General features: G+C 41.1%; 1 protein-coding gene across 3 annotated transcripts in view; it reads right to left on the reverse strand.

Annotated features, from left to right (window-relative positions):
- AAGAB (alpha and gamma adaptin binding protein) overlaps positions 1 to 13,906 on the reverse strand; it is a 73,792-nt gene extending 59,886 nt beyond the window's left edge. For 2 of the 3 annotated variants that reach the window (XM_028100234.2, XM_028100233.2), the window contains exon 1: positions 13,785 to 13,903. In XM_028100234.2, coding sequence (XP_027956035.1) covers positions 13,785 to 13,857 — 73 coding nt within the window. In that variant the 5' untranslated portion in view covers positions 13,858 to 13,903. Of the gene's footprint in view, positions 1 to 13,784 lie in introns of all 3 variants that reach the window. The other variant, XM_088024874.1, reaches the window with a different exon arrangement.
- Between the last annotated feature and the right edge of the window lie 1,310 nt (positions 13,907 to 15,216).

The raw sequence follows: 15,216 nt of genomic DNA on the forward strand, positions 1-15,216 counted from the left end.
TACTAGATGATTAATTGCCAGTCTGTTACCACAAACTTGGTCTCACAGCTTAAAATAGTTAATCTGTAATGTTTTCAGATGCGAAGTTAAATGTCAAGCCAGTTCCAGTAGCAAGGATAAACCTTTCCCCCGGTTTTAAGTGCAAGTATAAAGCTCTTTCCCTGTTTGAGAAACTGTTATACATAGCCATCAATTCTACAGCAACTCCTATTTATTTCTCATTTCTTTCATGAACTTATTTCCCCGAGAGTCCCACATGGCAAGTGAGTGACAAGAACAATTCAAGAGAGCTGAAGAAAACTACATGCCAAGGAAGCATGTCAGTTCAGCAACCCAACCAACCCTCTGTCCTCAAGTCCGCTTCGTGCTTCTTCCGTCTGTTGTAATGCCGCCTCCCTCACAGAGTGTAAAACTGGAAAGCAATCACATGGAAGGAGGCATTAGCTTTCTTTAGTTCAGAATCAGTAAGAGGTGATAATCTCTTTGGCATGAATTAGGGAGCAAACTGAAGTTCCAAGGTGAATTCCCAGAACACCGAAAATATCCATTTTCAATCTCTCTCTCTCTCTCTCTCTCTCACACACACACACACACACAAATACCCTTACCTTACCCCTCACCTATCCACTCCAACAAAAAAGACAAAACAAGTCCATTCTATTGTGGTGTGTATGTGTGTGTGTGTTTTAAGTAGGCTCCACAGGCTCAGTGTAGGGGTTGAACTCACAACCATGAGATCAAGACCGGAGCTGAGATAAGAGTTGGCCGCTCAACCGACTGAGGTAGCCAGGCGCCCCCAAACAAGTCCATTCTAAACTAAATGCATTGATACCACTTTGGATTATTCCTATCTTCTTCAGTCGTAGAATTAAGGACACTTTTGATACCAGCAGAATTAATGTTCCCCTAACTAATCATGTCAATCTTTGTGAAGAGAAGTTGTCCACTGGTTAAATCATATTTTCTATGCCCAGAGGGAAATGAGAGCTGCCACTCTGAATCAAGATGATCCTTCCTTCCAGAGATCAGTACTCGCCCAGTTTTATTCTTTCTCACTGAACTGAAGCTGCCTTTACAGCAAGGTATCATCACCTCTCACCCCAGATACAAGTGTCTTCCATGGTATCCAGTCTTCTGGGGACCTCCTCTCTGTGCCGGCAGTACCAACCGCAACAAAAAAGGCCATAAAACAGAGACAGCTCAGACTTGAGATCAGACAGACCTGCATCTGAACGCTGGCCCTCTTTGAGAATGACAAATAAACCTCTCTGTGTCTCATTTCCTCAGTGGTAAAAGGGGACGGACACACACACACACACACACACACACACACCTCTCAAATGGCTTCTTGCAGATTAAATGAAATAGTGCGTGAGACTGGACACAGAGTAGCCCTCAATAACGTCCCTTTCCTCCTCCCCAGGTCAAGTTTTTGCCTAGGGACTAGGCCTCCCCTCTAGGGACCTAGAGGCTAGGTCCGAGATGCACTGAGGGGAGCTGTAAAAGAAAGTGGAATTAGGAAATCGCCACATCCTTAAGCTGCTCGGGCCCCTCCCTTCCCAGAACAGGCCTTCTCAAATGTTTCTTTTCCATTGTTAAGTCACAGACTGAAACAGGAGAGAGAGCAATTAGGAAAATTATAGGAGGCAGTAGAGTCTGACCTCAGCTGAAGGGGAAAGTAGCCATTATGAAAGAAAAGAAATGAGTAAAATGTGACTCAGGAAAAAAATGAAAGCCAGAGTTTTCCTTAGCCAGCAAGGAAAGGCAGAGAGAGACCTTTAAAAAAATCATAATGGCTCCACACTGTTGCAACTCGTTAGGATCTTCTAGCCACGAGTTCATGAGAATGCCCTCTAAGGTGGGCGCTGTCAAGTACCCTGCAGTCGTTATGAACTAGCACATTATTCCCCAAGTACCACGGGCAGATCTGACTGCGGCGACGGAAAGGGCCACCACAGGGCCACCACGGCTGAAAGGTTCAAACTGCAACCTTAGGGTTGGGACTTTACACAAATGTGTGGAAATTCTGATCTGTGATTCTCTGAGTGAGCGTCCTGCAGCCTCCGGGTGCACCATATGCGGTATCCGCTGCCGTGTGAAGGACAGCTGGCTGGCGGGGGCCGTATTAAGTGGCTGACGGCAGAATAACTGGGTTAGGGCAACACAGCACGGCTTGAACAAGAGTATAGCGATTCTGGTCTGCTTACAACGCTTAATTCCCCTTTCCTCACACACTCCTCCTCTCTGGTCGCCCTCGAAATTCACATCTCCTCCTGTGCTGGGGCTTTTTCTATCACAGCGGGCAAGATTTTAAGTTGGAGCAGAGGAAATCTAACTCAGTTCTCCTCTTTTTCCTGAAGTTTACTTTCTCCCCGTAACCATCTGGAATCGGTCACCACAGCTTCATCTCAAAATAACTGGGGGTGGGGGAGGTGGGGGGCAGGGCGAATACTACACGGTCTGCGCTTGCACTCAGAAGACCTCACAACGCAGTGCGACAAATGTGCACAAAAGACCAGGAAGAAGCTGGCAGGAAGGGGAGAGAGAGTATATGGAGAAGTGTTTCATGAGGGCCAAGGAGGAATCACCAGACTCTAAGTTTTACGGGCTACACCCAAAGACCATTTTATCAACCCCGCGCCACGGCCCACGGACAATTCCTACCTATAGATATGGGAGAGGGACTTCTTTGAATTTTATTACTATTATTCATTCAAAGTCACAGTTCTAGATATACATCTAAAGCTGCGGTTCTTTATGGGGGGGATGGGTGATTATGCCCCTCCAGGGGACATGTCAACATCTGGAGACATTTTTGGTTGTCACAAGTCGGGAGATGCTACTGGCATCTAGTGGGCAGAAGCTAAGAATGTTGCTAAACATCCTACAATGCACAGGACGGCACCTACACGACAAAGGATTACCCGCCCAAAATGTCAACAGTGCTAAGGCTCAGAAACCCTGATCTTGTGGAACTTGTGGAACTGACTTAGCTGTATTTATGAAACAAAATACAAGTTCTGGAATGCAAAGTTGGTTTTATTCTTTCTCATAGAACTGAAACCAGCCAGGCATTACAAGCTCCTCAAATCTATGTCTGAAAAAATCTGCCTCAAGTGTCTTAGTTATTTTAACCATAAAAATTATTTGGCAATTAACCTTAGATGTTTTGAAAATAATTTATGAATGGTGGTTTTCTAGAAAAAAAGAATACATAAGCCTAAATTGGACCATTATGAAATGAAAATACTTTTCACATTCAAATGTTAATTTTTCAAACCTCACAAAAAATATCAAAGTCTGCTCAGGTTGACAACAGTATCTGTAGCAGATGCTAATTTACTCTGAAAGAAGGTAAACATGTCTGAGATGAATTTTCCAAAACAGAGTAAGTTTAATGAAGAACATCTACTCTGTAGCTCCTGTGTTCAAATACTGAAAATAAGCCTGATCCATTGGAGAACACATAAAGCTAATACATCCAATGTCCCAGGACCTAAAAGTTCCTTCAACAAGGGTAAAATGATGGGGCAACACATGATCAAAGGATCATGGGAAAAGAATACAATGACACAGTGGATGTCATCAAAATTCAAAACATTTGCATTTCCAAAGATACCATCAAGAAAACCAAAAGACAAGTCATAGAACGGGAGAAAATATATGTGAATTATATATGTGACCTATATCCAGAATATATAAAGTACTCTTACAACTCATTAATAAGACGACAAAAAACCCAACTTAAAAATGGGCAAAGATCTGAATGGACATTTCACCAAAGTAGATATATGAATGGACAATATGCACATGAAATGATTCTCAACATTATTAGTCATTAGGGAAATGCAGATCAAAACCATAGTGACCTACTACTTCACACACATTAGACTGGCTGTAATTGAAAATACAGACAATAACAAGTGCTGTAGAAGATGAGGAGAAACCAGAACCCCCATATTGCTGATGGGAACATAAAATGGTACAGCCACTCTGGAAAACAGTTTGGCAGTTTCTTAAAACAGTACAGCAGTTTCTTTGAATTTCCACAACTGCATTACTCGTAATAGCCAAAAAGTGGAAACAACTCAATATCTATCCATTGATGAATGGATAAAGTGTGGTACGTCCATACAATGGAATATGAAGTACATGCTATAAGACGGATGAATTTCAAAAATGTTAAGCTAAGTAAAAGAAGGCCGACACAAGAGACTACATATTACAGGATTCCTTTTAAATAAAATGTCCACAAAAGGCAAATCTGTGAAGACAAAGTACATAAGTGGTTGCCTAGAACTGGGGGGTGGCAATGCGGAGTGACTGCAAATAGGCACAAGGTTTCCTTCTAGAATGATAGAAATGTTCTGCACCAAAACTAAGTGGATTTTACGGTATTTGAATTATATTCCAATAAAGCTGCTAAAAAAAAATCATGGAAGCTGGAAGATAATGTCCTTATTTTACTGAGGAGGTAGGTGACTGAGGCACATGATGTTTTAGAGACTTAGAACAATGATGGCAAAGGTAAAAATACTGTAAATTATTTGTGGGAAGAAAGCTAACTTGTTAAAGTCAAAATAGCCAGGAAAAGGGTAGAACTCAGTGCTCAATTCACAAAAAGTCTCCCCCCCCACAAAGCCCCTGAACAACCCCAGCGGAATTCAGACAGAATGGCAATTTTCTTAGCTCAGCTGTTTATTACCAAATGATCACACATTTCCCTGCTCTGAGCATACAGATTTGGATTTTGATCCAAGCATAATACTTTTCCCCATCTCCGCGTAGAACCAGCCTTCAGGTCAGTGTGGAAAATTAAACCCTAAATAGGTGATTTGTTACTGAACCTACAACATCACACAGGCTCTCTGGGTTTCACAACTGTCCTCTTTGTCTTAACCTACGTCACTCTTGCTTTCTGGATGAGTAATTATTAAAGATGTGTTTGTGGTATCTGTGTGCACCGGCTCCAACACAAATACAATGTCATGTCCAGATTATCATTCCTGCCAGACATATTCAAAACAATTTTCATACCTTAACCTTTTAAAAAATGGTTCTCTATCAGATTTCATTATTTATGAAGCGTCACTATTTGTTGAGGAATTAGACGGGGCAAGTTGTTTAAACCAAATGACCACTACATACTCTCTAGATGTTTTTACTTTTGCTGCACAGAAACAGGCAGCTGAATGGCCCAGAAGTAAAGGTCTGAGTCTGGATACACTTAGAATTGTCCAGGACGATACAATGCTCTCTGCATCATAAATGGTTCTGTGCAACGTGGGTTAATGCATAATACTTTTCCACTGGTGTGTCTCCTTGTACTCTCCACCCTCTTTATTGGAATGCCGTTTGTTGGGAAGGCAAACACCTTATAATCATTTCCCTCATCAACAATAACGTCACCCAAAAAGTCAAATTCTCTACTCCACAAAGAAACGAACTGAACACCAATAAAGGTGTCTTAATTTAATTATTTAACCTATCATAGTTCATCTACTAAGGCTCTAACTACCATGAAGGAAAAAGTATACACTTAACTTAAGCCTGAGAAGTTCTCATCTTCGTAGTAAAATCTTTTACTGTAATTTCTCCTATCCCTACCTCCACCATGGAGACATGTAGTTCTGGCTGTCAAGAAATTCATGATGTTTCATGTATATAAAAGAACTATACTTGAATCTTGGCTCCCCAGTGTTTATGGGCTGAACATCCTTGGAAGATCACAACTTCGTTAAGCTTGGATTTCTCTCACTCACTCACACTCACACTCACACACACACACATACACACGTGTAACCTCACACTAGAAGGATAACATGGGCACATTTTGTAAGTTCCTTTGGGTATGGAGAGAATATGAACTTGTATTTAATCTTTTTCCTCCTTAGGTTGAAGACTTAACATCCCTCTTTTATTCAAGATAAAAATCTTAAGCCCTCTTTTACTGTTAATTGAAAATTTATAAATATATTAAGTATCATAGCTAAAAACAATCCTAATCCTCTATCCCATTACCAGCTGAAGTCGCTGCTTTAGTCTGACCACTTACTGTATCATTCTGTGATGACAACCTTAAACCGTTCGTGGAAGATCTTGTTAGCCCAATCATTCTTCCTTTGAAGAAAATAAAGCCTTGGAAATATACAATCAAATCAAAAGCAGAGTCGTCCTACCACAACAAAAATAAACAACTTTGCTTAAGCAAAAATTATAACTTATTCCCAGAGTAAAAGGCTCAGAATACCAAAGCAGCTACAGAAAATACAAATTTAAAAAATCCAAGCTTTTATCCTCTTCCCCGTTGGACAATGTGGGTCAGCTAAGCTGTACGATAAGCCCCTACCTTTGAAATAAGAATGTTCTCCTTAGGACATTACTTTAAGATCCTTCTGTAAGGATAGGGGTCTGATAGGCCAAGAAACAAACTCCCAGTCTTGAAGAAGAATGTTTCCCAAAGAAACAATGTCATAAGTGATGGCTGGTTATGCCTGTGTAATTCCCCAAGGCCTAGCTTACCCATCATATATAATTGAGCTATCTGGTTCTGCAGTTTTAAGGACTAAGGGGTAGAGCACTGTTTCCATGGCTAAGTGCATCTGAATTCCAAACACAAAAAGTCAAATTCTCCACTCCAAAAGTGGAGTGTCTACTGCAACTTTAAAATGTGACATGGATGGATCTAGAGGCTATTAGGCTAAGGGAAATTAGTCAGAGAAAGACAAATATTGCATGATTTCACTTCTATGTGGAATCTAAAAACCAAAACAACAAAAACAGAAACAGACTCATAAATGAGAACAAATTGGTGGTTGCCAGAGGGGAGGGGTTTGGGGAGATAGGCGAAATAGGTGAAGGAGATTAAGAAGCACAAACTTCCAGTTTTAAAATAAATGTCACCGGGATAGAAAGTACAGCATAGGGAATATAGTCAGTAATATTGTAATAATTTTTTATGGTGACAGATGGTAACTACACCATTGTGGTGAGCATTTGGTAATGCTTCTAATTGTCAAATCATGAGGTCGTACACCTGAAACTAATATATGTCAGCTATATATTTGAATTAAAAAGAAATCTTCAATCCTGGGAAAATCAAGATAATTGTCCTAAAAGGAGACCCAACTCTCAGCTGGGCATAGTCTTCCGATCTAAAATGAGGGAAAGAATGCAGTTTCTTTAAAAGCCACCATTTCGCCTCCCCCTAGTCCAGGGAGGTTTCTCTAGGACCAGGTCCCTACTTAACTGCAAATCCCTGGGAGAAAAGCAGAGGAAAACAATGGCTGTGCTAATTTTCCAGTTGCCAGGGGAGCTGTGGAAACCAGGTGACCAGGACCTGGCACCTGAGCCTTAGTTAAATCCTGGAAAAATGTAGAAAGTCCTATGTGGACTTGCTAAGTTCAAATTAGCGAGAAGTTTTAGCTCTGTTCCAAGCATTATTCTCCTAAGAAAGCAAAGGACCACAGGCTAAATCCTCTTAATCCCTCCAGCCTTCAAAGAGAACCCCCATAGCTCAGCTGCCGCCTCTCTGGTGCCTTTCCTGCTTTCAGTTCCCGTATTTTGAGTTAACTGAGGGCAGGACCGGTTAAGAGGCAGTTCCTAGAGCCAGACTGCCCGGGTTGAAAACCTGGCTCAGCTATTTGGCCTTGAGCAGATTACCTAATTTCTCTGTGTTGCAATTTCTTTGCAAAATGAGAAGAATGATCGTTAACAAGAGCATTCAAATGTTCTAACAGTTAAACAGATTAGTACACATTAGTACACATGCTCAGAATACAGGTTGTCAAACTTTTTCAATAAAGGGCCAGACAGGAAATATTTTAGGCTGTGGGCCATATGGTCTGTGGTCCAACTATTCAACTCTGCAAAGTAGCTACAGACAAAATGTAAACAAATGGTCACGGCTGTATGCCAATAAAACTTTATACAAAAACAGGACCAGGAACCAAAGACTGGAATGAGCCCAGAAGTGCGTCAACAGGTAAATAAACTGTGGCACATCCTTACCATGGAATACCACTCAGCAGTCAAAAGGCATGAATGCACACACACACAATATAGATGAATCTCTAGGGAATTATGCTGAGCAGGAAAACAAAAACCCAATCCCCAAAAGTTAAATCTACTCTATGGTTCCAATTGTATAACATTTTATTTTATTTTTTAAAGATTTTACTTATTTATTAGAAAGAGAGAGAGAGCACAAGTAGGCAGAGAGGCCAGCAGAGGGAGAGGGAGAGGTAGGCTCTCCGCAGAGCAGGGAGCCCGATGCGGGGCTCGATCCCAGAACCCTGGGATCACGGCCTGAGCCGAAGGCAGATGCTTAACCAACTGAGCCACCCAGGCGCCCCTGTATAACATTTTTGAAATGATAACATTTTGGAAATGGAGGACAGATTAGTGGTTGCCGGGGGTTAGAATAAAGATTGGGGGCATAACCTGGAAGAGAGGTGGGTGTTGTTATAAAAGAGCAACACAAGGGACCCCTGTGGTATTCAGTATCTTGACTGTGGTGGTAGATACACAAACCACAGGTGACAAAATTGTGTAGAATACATACACACACACAAATGAGTAAAAGTCAAACCGGGGAAATCTGAGTAAGATTGGTGAATTATATTAATGTAAACAGGCAGAATGGGATATTATACTACAAAAAAAGGGGGGGCAGTTTTCAAAAAAAATGCACACACAAAAATTAAGAATGCCAGAGGTAAGATGCACTATATAATCTAACATAAAAATAAGTAACATGGTAACAAAGAATTTTATATCTAGAAGGGATGGTAGAGATGATCTTGAACAACTTTCTATTTTTAATGTTAATCCTGCATAGGAATGACTAATATACATAATATGCCTCTACTTTGAGTACACTCAAATGAGAAAATCCAGATACTGTTCAAAACTATTGGGCATACATAATGCTCTTTTTAAATATAGGTCCTCTGGACAAAGATATTTTTTTCTTCACTCAGAATTAAGACTCCAATCCTCCTAAATGGAAATGCAAAACCCTCTATTTAAAACCCCCTATTTTAAAACCCTCTTTTAGGGGTTAATCTTCTCTATCATTTCCACACCAATGCCACCATCTTAAATAGTTCTGATTGCTAAGGAATTCCAACACATTTCATTCATGTATTCCATGCATACCAATCCTGAATGTGAACATATGCTCCAACACTTAGTACTTGAGCACTTTGGGCAAGTCACCTGGTATTTCCAAGCCACAACTTCTTCATTTACAAAATGGAGATAACCTGACTTCATGATTTCACAGGGATACAAGAACCAAATTAAAAGACGTGAGAACACGTTTGAGAAGAGTACTGATATACATACAAATGTTTGCTATGATTGTAAAGATCTCCAAATTCCCACATTTCACTGAAAGAAATAATTTTGCTCCAAATGTTCAGATGTAGAACCTGAATGGCTTACAGTTGCTGAGTTGGCATTACACACTTCAACATCATCAAGCAAGTCTCCAGGGACTTTTCTAACCAGAGCTCCTTCTAGGAGTAGAGGTCTCGAGAGTCCTCAAAAAATTAAAAATTACCGTAAGATCCAGTAATTCCACTACTGGATATTTAACAAAAGAAAACGAAAACGCTAATTCAAAAACAGATACATGCATCCCTATGTTTATCGCATTATCAACAACAGCCAAACTATGGAAGCTGCCCAAGTGTCCACTGATAGATGAGTGGGTAAAGAAGATGCGGTGAATTTATATACAATGGAATACTATTCATCCATAAAAATGAATGCAATCTTGGGCGCCTGGGTGGCTCAGTTGGTTAAGCGACTGCCTTCGGCTCAGGTCATGATCCTGGAGTCCCAGGATCGAGTCCCGCATCGGGCTCCTGCTCGGCGGCGAGTCTGCTTCTCCCTCTGACCCTCTTCCCTCTCGAGCTCTCTCTCTCTCAAATAAATAAATAAAATCTTTAAAAAAAAATGAATGCAATCTTGCCATTTGTGACAATATGGATGGATCTAGAGGGTCTAATGCTAAGTAAAATAAGTCAAAGAAAGACAAATATTGTATGATTTCATTCATATGTAAGAAACAAAACAATAAAGAAAAAAGATAAACCAAAACATAGACTCTTAACTTATAGAGAACAAACAGATGGTTACCAGAAGGAAGTGTGTGAGGGGATGGGTCACATAGGTGAAGGGGATTAAGAGTACACTTATTTTTTTTTTTAAGATTTTATTTATTTAGAGAGAGTGTTCCAGCACGAGAAGGGGGAGGGGCGGAGAGGGAGGGAGAAAGAATCCTCAGGCAGACTCTGGGCTGAGCCGGAGGAAGAGGCTCAATCTCACGACCCTGAGACCATGACCTGAGCCAAAATCAAGAGTCAGATGCTTAACCGACTAAGCCACCCAGTTGCCCCAAGAGTACACTTATCTTCATGAGTACTGAGTAATGTACAGAATTACTAAATTACTATACTGTATACCTGAAATTAATATAAATATGGTATGTTAACTATACTGGAGTTAAAATAAGTAAAAAATAAAGTTCCTTCTATGAAAGTAGAGTAAAATGTTACAACTTAGGTATTTACATTTTAATACTTTCACTAGTGGCGCACACACTTTTACTACATCCCTCTTAAGAGCAGGAATAGCACTTTGTCATTTTGGCTATAGTAACTGGCACAGAGGCCAGCTCTGTGCTTAGTATCGGAATACTCTTTTCCAGAATGAAAGTAAAATCTTCATATGAATATATATGAGGTGGAAAGAGGTCTGGCCCTGGAATACAGACACTTGCTCTCATACCACATACAGCCTTTCTTGAGGCCCTCTCAAGTGTCCTGAACCTTCATTTCCCTTTAAAAGTCTACAGTGTAATTGTGTAAGACTGATGAATCCCAGACCTGTACCCCTGAAACAAATAATACATTATATGCTAATAAAAAAGAGAAAAAAGAAAGTCTACAATGTAAGTCTGTAATGCCCTTTTATCTGATGTCAGACACCCACCCAGAATACTGAAAATAAGGCCTTTGAGTGACAAAATGAAAAAGTTTTTCCCAAAATCCATGCATGCACTTTAGCCAAGCAGAGGCCTATTGATTTTTAGTTCATGTGTATTTATAACAAACCTGGTTATTTGATTATGAAATACTTCCCACTGGGTAAAAGCAGTTAAACAGATCAGATGCTGAAAGAAACTGGAGAGCCCTTAGTTCCTCTTCCTGATGAATGAAACCAAACCTTCCCAAAAAAGATCAGATTCAATTCAAAATCATACTGTGGCCTAATATCACGGAACACTTGACAAACATCATTCATTATGGTCATCTTCATCTCTTACATCAAAATTAGACTCAATTCATGATTAATTTAATGCAATCTTTAATTATAATAAAACAGAACGAATGCTCAACAAATACTGCAGTCTAGTGCTACCTACCCTATTAATAACCTGGGAAGAAATGATAAAGCCCTCTGTTATAGTTCACTTCTCCTTACAAGTAATGTCTTCACTAACTGCTCTTATTTTTTCCCTACACAGCATTAATGGAATCACAAAGGCCACCTAATTTTAATAAACACAAAAGTTGGCTTTTGATGTATCTAAGAGGAATTTTACATATAGAAACAAAATGGATTATTTTACAGAATTAATTTTACCATAAGGATGCTAATGTACTTTAAAGAAATACAGTGTTACTATTTGCCAACTATAGGTCATCAGCTCTTTCAAGGAAGTGACCATGTCTGCCAATTCTGATCCTTAAAGAGCACGGGGGAGTACCATAGCCGTCAGAATACTTAACAAATATTTCTGAAATTGGCTTTGAAAGGACTTTTATGTATCAGTAATGGAAATCCAAATGCATGTAATTATTTTGTAAAGTTAAATACACAAGGATTTTAAGAATCTTGAGCAAATTTTATGTTCACTAGAGGAAATATATGACGGAAAGTAATTTATATTACATCATAAATTATGTAATGTTAAATGAAAAATATCAGGATAAAAATTATACACAAGGGCGCCTGGCTGGTTCAGTCAGTTAAGAGTCCGACTCCTGATTTCAGCTCAGGTCATGATCTAAGGGTTATGAGATCAAACCCCTCCACACCCAGGGCTCTGTGCTGAGCATGGAGCCTGCTTAGGATTCTCTCTCTCTCCCACTGCCCTATGCACGTGCACCCTCTCTCTCTCTCCCCCCCAAAAATATATACACACAAGATATTATATGTAAAATTTAAATATAAATTATTTTATACATTTTATAAATGTGTTAATCATACGTGCATATATTTATACATTTAAAAATAAAATATTTTAAATTTTTATATACAAAATACAAAAACAATGAATAAAACAAAAATTATACATAAAATGGGATAAAAATTAGGTATGAAATGTAATTACAATTTTTTTAACATAAAAGACTGGAAAAAAGACTGAAGGAAATGCACATGTTCACAGTATTTGTGTGATGAGACCATGGCTGACATTCTCTTTTCTTGATATGCTAAATATTACTTAATGCACTACTTTTACAATGTAACAATCTTTTAAAAAGAAAAGAAAGGGAATAAATGGGAAGGAGCACTACTAAGGGGTAAGGAAGAGGCATAGAGCAGTTACTCCTTTTAATAAGGGCTATAATTAAATTTCTACCCTGGCAAAGAACTTTTTAAGTGCTCACAAATGCTAAGTTTATAGAACATTCGTGTTGGAGGGATGTCCTAATTCTGTCATTTGACAGGTACAGAAAAAATATATATGGCTGTGTGACGCTTTACAGTTTACAAAGTGCTTTCAAAATGTCACCTGTCCTTCAAATAATCCTGAGATAGGCTCATATGCCCCATTTTTAGGACCAAGAAACTGGGGGTTAGAGAGATAACGTGCTTTAATAATAATGACTACCATTTATCGAACGCTGACTCTATGCCAGCCTCTGGGTTAAGCACAACAATCCTGTGAAAATCACCACCATCTTACAGATAAGAAAACTGAAGGGTGGAGGTTAAGTGTGCTTACCATCACACAGCTGAGAGTCACTGCTCTGACTCAAAGCCATGCATTTAAAACAGGTGTCTTGCGTTACAATCAACTTCACAGAATCCTTTACCGAAAAAGTTGAGCCTAGGACCCAGCCCCATGCTCTGTCTACTATACTGGTCTCGCCTAAGGTTTCTTTTAAGAGTTACTTAGTTTGACAGCCATGAAGGTCCAGAGACCAAGAAACTGGGCCCAGAAACACCCCAAAGCTAATGGTGCCCGAGAGCCTACGCCTAAGGAGGAAGGCAAGGCAGAGAGTAACTGGAGAAGAGGGGACAAGGCTAACTCATGTACGTCAAGAGAGCGAAGAGGAAACCTACTCTCCACCTCAGGAGCAGGGACCGCAACAAGCATCCCAATTTCTGCACCTTACACCCGGGTAACTCGGTACAATGTCCAGAGCGCCTCTGGGTTCATCTCCAAGGAGCCCGCAACAACCCATGTGCTGGGCGGGGCAGGGATGAGTCCTACTTTGCAGGAAAAGCTGGAAGAAAAGCAACAGCGCGCCGGGCGGGCAGACAAGCAATGAGTGTGAGAGCTAGGAGGAAGACAGCTGCGGGACCTGGACACCCGGACCGGGTCTGAGCGGCACCCGAGGAGCCTCTGGCCCCCGCCGAACGGAGGAAAAGCCCAGGCCCCGCGGCGGCGACAAAGGCCGAGAGGGAGACCGCGGTTCTGAGGCCACCGCCCGCCGAGATTCGGGTGTTTTGGACGTCGGCCCAGCAGCCCCGCTACTCACGCTGGACCAGCCGGTCTCCGGAGAAGGTGGAGGAACAGCTGGTGACAAGCGCACAGGGAACGCCCGCAGCCATAGCTGCGCCTGCAAGCCAGTTCCGTCCCAGAGCCGCTTCCGCCTGGGCTGCACCACGGCCGCCGGCGCGCGGGGGAGACGCGCAAGGAAGGGCGCGTTGACGGGAGGAACCGGCTACCCTGACTCCTCCCACACCCCTTCTTCCTCCCCCGACGTAGAAGAGGCCGGGCTGCGCGTGGGGTTGCCATGGGGACGAGCGCTCTCCGCCCCTGTCTTCGACACCTGGAGACCGCTCCTCCTTCGGGAGGTAGTCCTCCCCGGCCCTAGCCATGGCACAGGAGACTGAAAGCTACGACCCCATCGGAACCATCCTAATCCAGGTGGGAAACGGGCCGTTCTGGGCCCTGCCCAGCTAAGACACTTCCGAGCGAGGCCCAGCAGCGCCGATCCACTCGCGCCCACCTTTTAGGAGCGCCGCCCCCAGACTGTCTCCAGCGTGAGGGCAGTGCTCCTCTGAGAACTCCCAAATATGCCCACCCAGACCTCCGCAACGAGCCTAACACGTCCCCCCCTCCCCCCGCCCCCGTACCTTACCCTGGAGGTTGCGCTCCAGAAGCTCGATCGTTCTGCCTCTGGTAAAACTCCAAAACCATACACCTCACCCCAGAACCTTAACTTCCGAAAATCCGTCTTACACTGAGGCACAATTTTAAAAATGTTAAGCTCTGAAAAATTTGAACCCGTGATATGGGGGAAATAAAGTCAGGCACTTTGGGGAAATGATAAGAAATCTGGGGAGAAGTTGAAATATGTAAACCACTTTTCTTAAGCACCTAAATTTTTTGGATCTGAAAGTACCTTGCAAATAATAAGTTTGGGGGATGTAATATACAGCACAGTGACTGTAGTTAATAATACTGCACTGTTACATTTGAAAGTTGCTAAGAGAATACATCCTAAAAGGCCTCATCATAAAAAAATTATAACTATGTGGGGTTATGAATGTTAACTTGTGCTCATTTTTGCAGTTTATACAAATATTAAATAATTATGTTGTATACCTGAAATATAATATTATATGTCGATTATATCTCAAATAAATAAAAGTCTTGCTTGGGAACACACACAGGAAAGTATATTAGAGATAACTTGGATTGCCTATCAAGTTAAAATTTTGAATATACAAATGGTGCCCAAAAAACTCAGGGAAATGACTCGTTGTAACCTGAGGGGGGAAATATCAAAAAAAAAAAAAGTCTTAACTTCAGTATAACTCAGTTGGTGACCGTTATACTCAGATTTTTCCCACAAAAATTTTGTTCTTTCACATTTACATATGGTAGTTTTAAAACATTTCTGCATAAATCATCACTTTTAACTTGTATTTAGCTCCATTTATCTAAGGCTTGAAGTAATTTGC

This window comes from Eumetopias jubatus, unplaced genomic scaffold (genome assembly GCF_037043125.1).
Source record: "Eumetopias jubatus isolate StellerSeaLion01/CBP00866 unplaced genomic scaffold, mEumJub1_p1.0 scaffold_7, whole genome shotgun sequence".
Classification (NCBI taxonomy): Eukaryota; Metazoa; Chordata; class Mammalia; order Carnivora; family Otariidae; genus Eumetopias; species Eumetopias jubatus.